Here is a 12,827-nt window from a genome sequence, read left to right on the forward strand (position 1 = left end):
TTCATTGTCAGACCTGTCCCAGCACTATTTTGAGAGGTATGTGCTCTTGACCCTGTCCTGTGTGCACGTCGTCAGAGGAAAGATGCCGTAGGTCTTTGTGGCCTTACCCTGTGTAGGACTTTAGTCAGAAATTTATTGCTCAAAGATCGCTGCTGGAGTATTGTTTCCATCCTAGTGTATTATGTAAATTGTCCTCTTAAAAAATGTGATAAAGGTATTTGCATTTCTAATGGGTGACTTGCTTTTTTCCCTCAGGTGCGAGCCCCCATGCTCAATCCAGCATTAAACACTCATGAAGCGGACCTTTTAAAGAACTCGGGAACACTGATTAGTTTTATTTATCCAGCCCAAAATCCAGACTTGCTAGATAAACTTTCCAAAAGGAAAACTACAGTTTTGGCAATGGACCAGGTTCCAAGAGTCACAATTGCTCAGGGATATGACGCGCTAAGCTCCATGGCCAACATTGCCGGGTAGGTTCTCTTCTGTCTCCACCGAAGGGGAGGAGGGCAGCGTTCCAGACTCACACTCGCCGTAGCTCTCCTCTCACTTGTGGCCGTGGTTGGAGACTGCAGCCTTTGGAGAGGGCACCTAAATTATTTTTTAAAGACTCATTTTATCGTTTCCCAGTCATCAGATAGGAAATGGTTCTCCGTGTTGTGTGCGCCTTTTTAACCTTCCTGGGTAGAAGGCGAGGAGTATTTCTTCCCAGGAAAGGAAATAACTGGCAGATTATTTGTAATCTGTGTGTTTCATCTATGTGTGCATACAGGTATATATGAGGTTGAAATAGCTGTTTTTTCCCCAGTGTCATTGGGGTCTAACTGACATATAACACTGTGTAAGTTTAAGGGTGACATGTACATTCACGTTATCTGTTGTGAAATGATTACCACAATAAGCTTAGTTAACATAACTTGCAGTTTTTATAGGTCAAAAATGGTTGGATATTGGCAGTTTCCTATGTTTCAATCTAATATATACATATTAAGAGATTTCAGCATTTTAATTAGGTTTTGCTCCAGTAAATTCATAAAATACTTAGTAGGGAAAATGTCTGCACTTGAAGAAGTTTCATCTGGTGCCAAACCTATGCTGGTAACTGAAGGCGAACTGTTCCTCTAACCTGAACGGCCAAGAGGGCGATCGACTTCGTTGGCCGTCCAGCTCTGATGCACTGAGTCTGCTGCCTGGAGCGCTGTGTGGAGACTCATCCTGGCTAGGGCCCGTCTGCTCGGAGGGGTCGGGCTCTGCGTAGTCCCGCCTGCCACTGGGGAGGGATGGGAATAGCCCTGTGAGTGTGGCGTGACGCTCACTCGGCTCGGAGGGTGGGAAGGATCGGGAAATCAGAGGATGCTTATGAAATCAGCTCATCTAAGAAAGTAGCTGGATGAGATTTTACACATGAAAACTATTAGTAGTGACAGTTTGCTAATATGAATGAGGCACCAAAAATGAAAATGTTTAAAAAAAACAGTGCGTGATAAGAAGAATAACCTGAATAAAGCCTGGCGCTCGAGCTGAAAGTTTTCTTAGGTTTTTATCTTAGGTACAGCATATCATGTGCCACAGACTCTACTTTGGGTTTCAGCTGCTCACTTGGGATGTAAATGAGATCGATAAAGAAAAATGACAAAGTGAAAACACAATTTGTTGCCCTTGTGTAATATGGCAAATGGTTGGTTTAAAGCTATTTTTTGTGATATAACTTACATATAAAGGAACAAAATAAATGTTTGCCGTATTTATTTAGTTTGTAGAAGAGCTATGTTTTGCAATGAGGGACTTAAACTTTTATATAGAAGATGTACAACATAAACTTTTAAGGGCAGGTGCTGTTGGTTTTGTCATGTGAGATGTACCTTTGGAAAGGTTATCAAAACCAGCAGCTCTAGACTAGTGGTTTTTAGCTGCAGAATCTTTTGAGCAAATGAAGTGTGATGAGGCAATGGAAACAAACCCACTCAGGGCAGAGTGGCCTTAGCTGGGTTGAGGGATGGAGGGGTGTCCAGAAACATGTCTCTCCTCTATCCCACCCACTGGGGCCCCAGGGCTGGGTGGAATTTGAACCTGTGGGGACCCTTGGAACACACTTAAAGAATCGCTACTTATGTCCTGAGTTGACATGTGCAAAGGGTATACTTTGAGATGTATTATTTAGTATCAGAAATCATTTAGACAGAAATCATTTTCTGTCTAAATCACACACACACACTCACACACACACACGGCCACACTATGTTGAAGACACCTTCCTTCCAGTTCACTGAGGTCGATTCTGAGCTTTGTTGCTCTCACCAAAAACAAGCCCACTTTCACCTTTCCCCTCCATCAATGTTTTCTTGCACATTTTCTATGTAATCAAGTTTGTTTTCTTCAGTGTAGCAACTGCATCTTTTAAAACATTAACTCCAAATTTAATTGCTTACAGTGGCCTTTGAATCTTGATCATGTTTGCTTTATCATGTTTGAAAGTTTCTATCACTTGGATTCAGAAATAGACTAACAAATCATGTAATCTCCAAAATATTATTTTCCAGCTTTTAATATAATTTAACTTAGTGCATACTTTTGCACCAATTATTATGTCATGTACTATTTTATAAAAATAGGATTAAGGCAAGGTTTTATTGCACGCCAGCAGGTGGAGCTTATCATTAAATAGTTGCACTATAACAGGACGCTAGAGTGGGTGTTACTGAGTGAGAATGTGTAAAAGTGTCTTTTAGGTATAAACGGTATGACAGTGAAATTCGTGTAATGTGTTAAAAGTATCCTGATAAAGAAAAGATGGTATATTTTACTAGTTTTTATTGCATGGAGCGTGTATTTAGCTAAAAGCACTAATATTTACCATGCACTTACAGTGACGGGCTTTGGGTAGGTGTTTTCCCTGCATTATGTCAGTCACTCCTCATGGAAACACTTAGACGCTCTTTGTCCCCACTTCACACACGAGCACACCAGATGTGCCCGCGGTCGTCCAGCTAGTCAGCGGAGGACGTGGCGGGAACTGAGGCCCCTCTGTCTCAGAATCCCACGCTTTCAACCAATAGAGATCAAGGGGGTGTTTTCTATTTTTGTTCTGAGGTTGGAGTTGGAGTTTTATTATATACAGGCATATAGCAAGCCTAAATTTTTAATTTCAAAGTTTTCTTCCTGTTATATAAATACTGTATCATCACCAAAGAAAGTTGGGACAATATAAAAAAGTAAAACAGAAGATTTGAAATACCTATGATTCCAGTACCCAAAGAAAAGCATTGTGAGCATTTTCTTGTCTTTCTTTAATTAAAAAAAAAAAAATCACAACCAAGCTTCTGCAGTATTTGTTATAAAGAAGGTGGAGAATGTCAAGGATAATAGTCTCTGACGTTGAAGTTAAGAACAATCTAACAATAGCCAGGGGGGAGTGGGGTGGGGACAGTGGGAAGAGGGGATTACAGGAACTACTATAAAGGACACATGGACAAAATCGGGGGGGTGGGGGGGGTGGGGATGGTGGGGGTGGGGGAGGGAGATGGGTTCAGCTGGGGTGGGGTGGAGGGATGGGGAGAAGAGGCATACAACTGTAATTGAATAACAATAAAAATTAAAAAAATTAAAAATTAAAAAAAAAGAGTAGTCTCTGTAGGTTGGATGCTGGGTTAGGCTTCTGGCTCTGCCGTTCATTAACCGGGGGACCTTGGGCAGGTCTCTTCATCTCTGTGTGTCAGTTTCCTTACCTGTAAGATGAAGATGATAATTGTACCTATGCGCCCGATGGTTGTGAAGGTTAAAGGCGTAAGTGTATCTACAGCATTTAGAACCATTTTGACACATAGTAGGTACTCTGCAAAATGTTAGCTATTCTTTGATGATTCAGTTGTAATGGGTGACTTATGAGGATGTAGGAGCGTAACATCTTTTGCTGTATGGAATTATTCATTTGTTTCTTTTCTTTTTTGTTTTTTAAAGTTACAAGGCTGTTGTACTAGCAGCAAATCATTTCGGACGTTTTTTTACCGGTCAGATCACAGCTGCTGGGAAGGTCCCTCCGGCAAAGGTAGGTGAAACGTGGCCCGTTGCTCATGGTAGGAACTCATTAGTGGCGAGGGTGTGTAGGGTTTTAAAAGACGGCTATTTTCCCGGTTTGTTATGTTACCTGCACACTAATGACCTTTGTGGCGTGTGCAGATGTATGGTGGGGCCTCAGAGCTGCTTAAAATTGCTTGAAAAAAAAGATTGTTGACATTCGTACACATTCTAGTCTTTTTTCTGTTTTTGATTTACTTGAATTCTTAAAGGGATTTTGGATAACTTGTTCTGTGTAGCCCGTTTATTACTATTTTTTTTTAAAGCTTCAAGATACCATTCAGCTAATTCTTGATTTCCCAATTATTGTGACATTTTGGTTCATTGAAAAGATTGTTTTGGTTTCCTTACTTTTTGTCTAATTTTGGGTCAGGAGGACCGGAAATGGGAGATGGTGTAATCAGGATATTTGGCAGGAGGAGAGGGTGCGGTTTCTTTAGTCTAAATTGAGAGCAGAGTGGAGAGTTGAGCGGTGGGGATGGCCGGGTGAAAGGGTAGATTACGTTGTGACCCCCCCACCCTTCCTTCGCTCGATGACAATGAGAGCACATCAGACGGCACAGGAAACGGGACTTTAACTGTTGTCATCCACCGCGGGACGCGCACCTGTCTGTGGGGTGCAGGTTCATGGGGGCACCCTGCTTTTAAGTACTCTGTCGTTATTAACCCCGCATTCTCACACAAAATAAATTACCTAGGAAAACGAAAAGAAGACAATGTCCACTTTGAGAAATCTAGTTAATTGCTTTAAAAACAGGCCAGGTGGAGAAAGTGTTAAGTGTTCAAGTGGAGAGAGAGGATATTCCTGCTTTGTTCTAGTGCCATTCCCTCTTTTAAATTGTGGGGTCTTTTGCCAGAGCCTGTTTGTTCCTTCTGGCCCCTCTTTATCCCTTTCCCTGTAGATGCTTGCCCCTTTCCCCCCACCAACCCCCACCCCAAACAAACCATCACCATTGAGAGCAATTCAGAGGATTTTTGAGACACTGCCCAGGGTCACTGGAGCACCATTAGACTAGTCCAGTGTTCTTAAAGGGGAGAAGGAGGTGTGGGCATGATGGGTGGGTAGCAGTCCATAAGCTTCACTGTTTCTGTGGGTGGCATTCTTTCTCTGTGTTCTTTTTTTTTTTTTTTCCTCTCCCTCCCTCCCTCCCTCAACAAGGAGTTGCCTTCGATTGACTGGGAAGCATAATAGGGCTTTTCTCTGACGGCTTACTCCGCACTGGAGACAACGTTGTTCTCATTTTGTTTCTTAGAAGGCAAAGGAGACTCTTGTTTCTGAGGAATTCTTTGGTTTCCTTGGCTCTGTGCCTCCCGTGGTTCGGGGGATTAATGACATTACTTTGTATTTCAGGAACAATTCATTCAGAATGGGTAAAAATTAGGCAGTGATTACCTGCTGTTCCTTTCAGAAGCATTTGAGCTTGAAATTGGGGTTGGAGTAGATGTTTCACCAAAGTTGTACCCATCTTTGTAACTTATTTTGCTATTTTATGAACTTAGTGAAACCTAACCATTTGAGAGGCGAGGGGGAGCTAGAATGCTACACTGGGAATGTTAGTAGAAGGAGCTTTTCCGAAAGAACCTGTTGACCTTTAACACATATAATAATGCTGATCTTGCTGGGTGTAGCTTTTACCCTGAATGCTGATTGTCGGGCTATTTTTGGTGACGGTTGATGCCTTTGCCAGTAGTGCTCCTTTGACAAATTTAAAAAAAACAGTGGCCTTCAGTTAAAGAGTTGTCTCTCCACTCAGTACCTTCTATGGGGGCTGGTCATTGCCACAGCACCACCTGGTTTGTTACTGAATGCCGGCTGTTTATCAGGCACTGAGAGTTATTAGCAGATGAGTTTTTGTCATCGGTTGACATTGAACGTGATTGAAAACAAACCGATTCTGCCTTCCTTCCTAGATTCTGATAATCGGCGGGGGCGTGGCCGGGCTCGCCTCTGCCGGGGCAGCCAAGTCGATGGGGGCAATCGTGCGAGGATTCGACACTAGGTGAGCGCTTTCTTAGAGACTGCTGTCGAGGAAAAAACACGTTTCAGGTGGATGTTTTCCATAGAATTTATCAATTTAGGGAGCACATTGAAAGCTTTTAAAATATGTCCACTTTTCCAAAGTTAACTCAAAGTGAAAAAGTATTGCTTAGCGGAAAACATTTAAAGACGGAGACTCAGTACAGCAGACATAATGAGAAAAACAACACAAAACAAAAGAATTGAAAGCTCACACTCAGTTTTGTTTCTTCTCATGGATTAGCAATGGGACCAGAGCTATCTCTGTCCTCAGCTTCTAACTGTTGCTCTCCTGTGCCCCATCTCTGCTCAGAATGAGTTGGAATTAGGTTGGGTGTGAACACAGATATTTGTGAGCCTGAAGGAGTATAGGAGACACCTCAGAGAATAGACTGGGGTGTGTGTGTAAGGGGCGTGCTCTGCATTGATTGGATAGAAGCAGATAAAGCTGATTGCGCAACAGCAGAGCCCTTAGGAGAAAGTACTTGATCGTATTCCTTGTATATTTCTTTAAAGCAGACATATCGACATTTTCCTAGAATTTCATTAAAGGGAAGTTCCATTAAAAGTAATCTTTCGGAAGACACTAGATACTGGATCTCATTAAATGCTTATTGAATATTGTTGTCATTTGCATTCTAGTTCTTTTTTGAGGTTGAGCCGTGTAGTTACTCATTATCAGTTGAGGTCAGTAGAGGAATAATACCACTGCTAACCTGCAATATAGAATGATCGAAAAAATTTACCACCACTCGAGGGTGGAAAGAATGTAACTTTTCAGAGTAAAAAGTGTTCTGTAGAATATGGTTCACAGTGCTCGCCTGGCATTTAGAGAAGTGGTGTGCTAATAAAAAGCTGTCCTGCGGAAATAGGAAAAGGCATTTCCGAGGTCACCAGGACGAGAGCCAAGGAGAGCCAGAGTTACGCATGCCATCGGTCCTGTCTTTTAATTTTTGATGTTTGCTGATGTGAAGTTTTGGAAGACCTCTGAGCCTGCGGAGAGCAGGGGCTCAAGTCTTCATTGTAGTGGACAGTATTCTTAAAATGGGAATGTATATGTTGTACTTGACTGAGCGATGATTGGAAACTTGGTGTTGGGTTAACCACTGAGAATTTGTTCATTGATGTCATTGGTTTAGATTGTGTATAGAGAAGACGGCTAGAACATAGCTGTTGCTTAACTCCATTTTTATTTACCTTTATTAAGATACCTCAAGTATACAATGAAGAAGGAAGCGGTTTAACTGCTATAATACTTTTCTAAGAATTATAGCTCAGGAGTAACTATTTCGAGACTGGGGGTTGGTATCATGTTATAAATATGTAATCCAAATATATTAGAAAGTGTATATTAGAAAACACACTTGATTGTAAATGCTTTTTGGATAACTGAGTGGTATATATGTTCAGTTAAACATCCAAAAACCTAAGGACAACACGTTGGCCGGTGATATTAACAGGGTATGACTTTTGGATTCTTTCAGTTAGCTGGGACATTCCCCTCATAAATAATAGAGAGTGTCTTACTAATGCCTATATTAAAAGTTGAGAAATGTAAAAGCATCATTTCTTTCTTACCTTTCTCTGTATGTGTGTGTTTCAATAAAGTTTTATTTACAAAAGTAATTGGCAGGTCAGGGGCTGTCGTTTTCAGATACCTGTCCTAAATGCTTACAGTCTTTCAGGCATTGTGCTATATGCTTTGTTTTATTTGTCCTTTACAATAGTTCTATGAGGCAGGGTTAATTAGCCCTATTTTACATGATTAAAAGAGATATATGTTAATTTCATAACTTACCCAGTTTACTTTCTTTCTGATCATAAAGAATTATACATGCTTATTCCCCTAATCCACAAAAATGTGAGAAGTACAAAAAGTGAAAATAAAATACCCTAAAATCCCCCTACCTAGAGGTGACTATTGGTATTCTAGTACATGTTCCCTTTCCTACACATTAATTAAAAATGCAATTTTACTAATAGTACTGTTTAACTCTTTTTACTTAGCAGTAGATTCTGAGGCTCTTTACCTGTGCATATTTCTAAAGGCTGCATAGGATTCCATCGTGCGCATGTGTGTGTGTGCGCATGTGTATACGAACAGAGGTATGTGGAGGTAGCTCGTCATTTCCTTAGGACAAATGCCTAGAACTAGAATTTTTGCATCAAAAGGTATTCACATCTGAAATATCGAGATATAATATTGTAAAACTATGAGATTATTTTGAGGGCAAAGATTCTAAAATGGCATTGAGTACTTAATTATACATGTTCATTATTGAAAAATACAGAGCAACATAAGGGAGAAAATAAAAATAACTTATAATTTTATCAGCCAGATATAATTGCTAATGATTTTTTTTGGTATTTTTTTATACCTTTTGAACAAAATCAGGATCATTTGATATATATTTATATACACTCACACACAGATACATGCATATCATTTTGAATGAATCTTATTAAAAATAGTAGTGATTTCTTATTAAACTGTTTAAAGAGCTGTATCCCTTTGGCTATAAGGAATAGGAGACACCCATTCAAACCGGCTTCAACTATCATAAAATGTATCATTTCTCCTACATGAGAATTCATGGAAAGGCCCAAATCAGCAGCTCCGTGTGCCGGCCAGGACCAGGGTCTGTCTGGCTCTCCTCTCCGCTGCCCTCTGGGCTTCAGCAGACTCCCCTCGTGCCAGCAGAAAGGGAGAGGACATTTTGCTCAACCCCGTCCTGCCATGCTCTTTGTGTCCTGCCCGTTGGGTCTGCTCCCTGACCAGGACAGTTGCCAGGGACTGATGGGCTCAGACCACAGTTTCCGAAAGTTCCCCCACAGCGAGAATTATCTGTGACTCTTACTGGAAACAGAGCTTCTGGTCCGTCTGCTGGAGGTTGTAATTGAACGGGTGTGGGGAGGGGCCTGGGAATTTGAGTTTTCACCAGGTAGCCGGAGGGATTGTTGCCGCTAGGGGAGTTGGGATTCACTGTAGGACGGGTGTGGGCGAGGTGAACACCGTAGAGCTGAGATCTTTGGTGGCTCCAGTTTTCCAGCTGGTACACAATGCATGGCCACAGTGTTTTTTTAAATTTAAAAAAAATTTTTATTGTTATTCAATTACAGTTGTATGCCTTTTCTCCCCACCCTGCCATCCCACCCCAGCCGAACCCACCTCCCTCCCCCACCTCCACCCACAATGTTTTATATATTTATAAAAAACTGAATGTTTTTTACATAATTTGAATGTGTTGGCTCTTTACATTTATACCATTTACAAGTAGTTTTTTTCAAACATGGTTTAATTGGTGCTTGGGGACAAAATAATTTCGGTAAAATATGTCTAAGTAAGAGTCATTCATGTGGGAAAAGTCCTCATAAATCAGAACATTTACCAACAAAAACCTCCATTTGAGTGATTTGAATGAAGTCAAATCTAAATGTCGGTCAGGTTTCTCTTCGTCCTTGACAGTGGAGCCTCGAGAAGCATCATAGGTTCCTGGAGTTGGAAAGAGCGAAATTCCTTTTGTCATTTGACTAAGAAGTTCCTGTAGTTTTCTTTTTTCTCAGGAAAAAATCATCATAAAAAGCATTACCTCCCTTTAGAAAAACACTGCAACAGTCCAATCAGAGATATAAGAAGAAAGCCTCCACTTTTGAATATATTCAGCTTTTTCTTAGAAAAAACGCCTTTGTCAATGAGGATCTTGAATCTGTATTAAGGGCCCAAAATAACCTCTGCTTTCCCTCCAATGATACCAGAGCCGCAGCTTTGGAGCAGTTCAAGTCTCTGGGTGCTGAGCCCTTAGAGGTGGATGTGAAGGAGTCTGGCGAGGGACAAGGAGGATACGCCAAAGAGATGTCCAAAGAGTTCATTGAGGCTGAAATGAAGCTGTTTGCTCAGCAGTGCAAGGAGGTGGACATTCTCATCAGTACCGCCCTCATTCCAGGTGTGTGCCGGCCCCTGGCCCCGAGGCAGCGCTTTGGCTCGTGACGTCTTCCAGTGAGGGTTTCACGTTTGCATTTCTTCAAGTAAAGATCGGTTTGCTTTCTAGAACAGGAGAAAGCGCTTGGGAGGCAGAAAAGACCAAACCGCGGCAGCCCCTAGAGAAAAATGGTCGTTGATGATTTGGTATATTTGCTTCCAGTCTTTTTTTCTGTGTATTTTTATCTGTGTTCACAGATCGCATTCTATGAACCCAGATATAGTTGTACATAAAAAAGACTATATTTGCACATAATTTCCTCTATTTACATCCTTGATAAATTGGTTTTTAATCGATTTCTGTTTTCTTTGGTACGATGCTGCCTGTTTATTGTAGGAAATTCAAACAGTACTGAAGACCATGGAGAAAAAGTGCAGATCTGGGGTCCTACCAGAGATGACTGTTATTAATATTTTGATGATCATTTTTCTGTATGTGTAAGAGAAGGAGAGGGGAGCTTTGTGTGTGTGTTTATTTATGGAATTTCCAGTATATTCAGGTCCAGCACAAATAACGACCCCCCCGGCCCCCCCCTTTTTTTAATTACAAAAGCTTTTATTACAAAATCATAAGCATGTAATTCTGTAACATGATATCATACTCAAGCACACCATATGACATTTTAGGTGAAACATTCAAAGTAAAACTATAAATTATTACACCTCTATTGTTACCTTACCAACCACACTCAAACAGGCCTTACTTCTGCCGGACCCTGTATTTTTTACTTAAGGATATGGCACTTTCTCACTTTCTAACTTTTTCCTTTCACATGTTTGGTCTTTGCAACCAAACTGAGAGCTTTTTCGATGTCAGGAATTACTTTCCAGTCCATTACTATATCCTCTTCTAAAGAATGTTTTTCACTCAATAAATGATAGATGCCAAACCAATAAGCACTTATTAATTAATAAGCAGTAGCTTGATCTAGCACCTTTTATATTCTTACCTTTCACCTGTCCTTGTGTTATTGGATAGTGAATACCATGCCGACTCTAATCGTTTCCCTTCCTGGAAGAAAGGGGGCCATGTAATGCGAGCTTACGGCGTTTCTCATGTTTGATCCACCAAAGGAGCCTCACCTTCTCCAGGGAACTGTGGACAACTAGAGGTTGCTTTGTCATGAGGTCCCGGGGGAGGAGAAGGTCTCTTCTGCCCCACTTCCCCCCAAATCTAGCTACGATAGACCCAGGGGCAGGAGGTTTATCATCATACCTATGAGTTTGTGGGGAAAACGTGCCTCCCAAGCTCCTCTTTCTGTCCTCTGTGTGCCTGGTGATGCCTGATAGGAGGGCTGGTCTCTCCAGACACCCCCATCCCACCAGAGCTGGCTGGACGAGCAGCCAAGCAGCGGGGTCACAGGGTTCAGCACACCGAGGCCGCTGTGAGTGTAGAAATGAGGCCTGCAGGGGGGTGCGGGTCAGGCTGGCCAGGGCCCAGAGTGGTGTTTGTGCCATCTGCCGGAGGAGAGCCCTTCAGGATTTGTCCTGCTGTGACTCCTGGCTCAGCCCTTGCACAGGTGGCTTTGAAGAAGGAATGGGGCAACCTGGTGTGTCATCTGACCTTGGATGCCGTTGTGTGTTGGGGAGAGGAGTCCTGAGCTGACTAGATGTGACAAGTGGCCAGCAGAGGGTGCTGTAGCATTTGTCCATATAGTCAGCCAGACCTTTCTAAAGAACTGAGGTTTGGACACAGCGTGTAGAATTATCATTGATCATAAAGCTTGAAGTGAGTGATAGAACTCATGATTTCTTTTGTAAAACACATATTAGGGCATGCCCTCCATAATATCTTATTATCACTTTTTAAATATTCACCTGAGGATATGATTATTGATTTTAGAGAGAGGAAGGGAAGGAGGAAAAGAGGAAAGGAGAGAGAAAAACATTGACGTGAGAGAGAAATATTGATTGGTTTCCTCCCATATGTACCCTGACCAGGGATCGAACCCACAACCTAGGTGTGTGCCCTGACTGGGGAGTGAATCCGCACTTTTCTGAGTATGGCACAATGCTCCAAGCAATTGAGCCACCCAGCCTGGGCTGTTATTTTTTTCTAAGTAGTTTGCAGTAAGTGAACTTTAGTGGAAGGTCAAGTTGTGTAACAAGTTTTTAAAAAAAAAATTAGAGAGAGAGAAAGGGGAAGAGGGAGAGAGAGCGAGAAACGTCGATTTGCTGTTACTCTTCTTTATGCACTCATTGGTTGGTTCTTGTATGTGCCCTGACCGGGGGTCATAGCCACAACCACTGGCATATTGGGACGATGCTCTACCCACTGAGCAACCCCACCAGGGCCTGTATAACAACTCTTAAAGGAGCCTTCTTGAGAAGTTTAATCAATGTGTTCCATTGAGTCTTTCCTGTCTTCAGCCTTTTCCGAAGCTGCGCTCTGCCTCCGTGCACTACACTTGCAGAGAGCCCAGTGCTTCAGTCCCCAGCTCGCACTCAGACAGCTGGTCTGAAAAGGACCTTTCTGTTTATTTTTAATTTTTTGAAAACCAAAAAAAAAAAAAAGTGAATTAAAATATTGTACGGGAGAAGATGATCTTTTTAAAGATCTTTCCTATTTTTGGGGGACTGAAACCTGAAAGTGTGAGCATTAAAAGAGATTGAAAAGATTGTATACGAGGGGGAGGCACCCCAAAACCTGGAATTATCTTCTGTAGGGTGGGTCCTTTGTACTACAGGCTTCCCCTGCTAAGTGAGTGTTCTCAGAACCCATCTGCATCAGTGTACCAGCTGGCGTTGTTGTGAGAG

The 12,827-nt window shown here is 41.9% G+C and overlaps 1 protein-coding gene across 3 annotated transcripts in view; it reads left to right on the plus strand.

Moving 5' to 3' along the window:
* The window catches only part of NNT (nicotinamide nucleotide transhydrogenase), a 76,281-nt gene that overhangs the window by 12,276 nt on the left and 51,178 nt on the right, over positions 1-12,827 (plus strand). For all 3 annotated transcript variants that reach the window (XM_045204818.3, XM_053914728.1, XM_024571937.3), the window contains exons 4-7: positions 256-473; positions 3,958-4,045; positions 5,986-6,074; positions 9,848-10,035. In XM_045204818.3, the coding sequence (XP_045060753.1) occupies positions 256-473; positions 3,958-4,045; positions 5,986-6,074; positions 9,848-10,035 (583 nt within the window). The remainder of the gene's footprint in view (positions 1-255; positions 474-3,957; positions 4,046-5,985; positions 6,075-9,847; positions 10,036-12,827) is intronic.

The sequence above is a fragment of the Desmodus rotundus genome, chromosome 1 (genome assembly GCF_022682495.2).
Source record: "Desmodus rotundus isolate HL8 chromosome 1, HLdesRot8A.1, whole genome shotgun sequence".
In the NCBI taxonomy this organism is placed as follows: domain Eukaryota; kingdom Metazoa; phylum Chordata; class Mammalia; order Chiroptera; family Phyllostomidae; genus Desmodus; species Desmodus rotundus.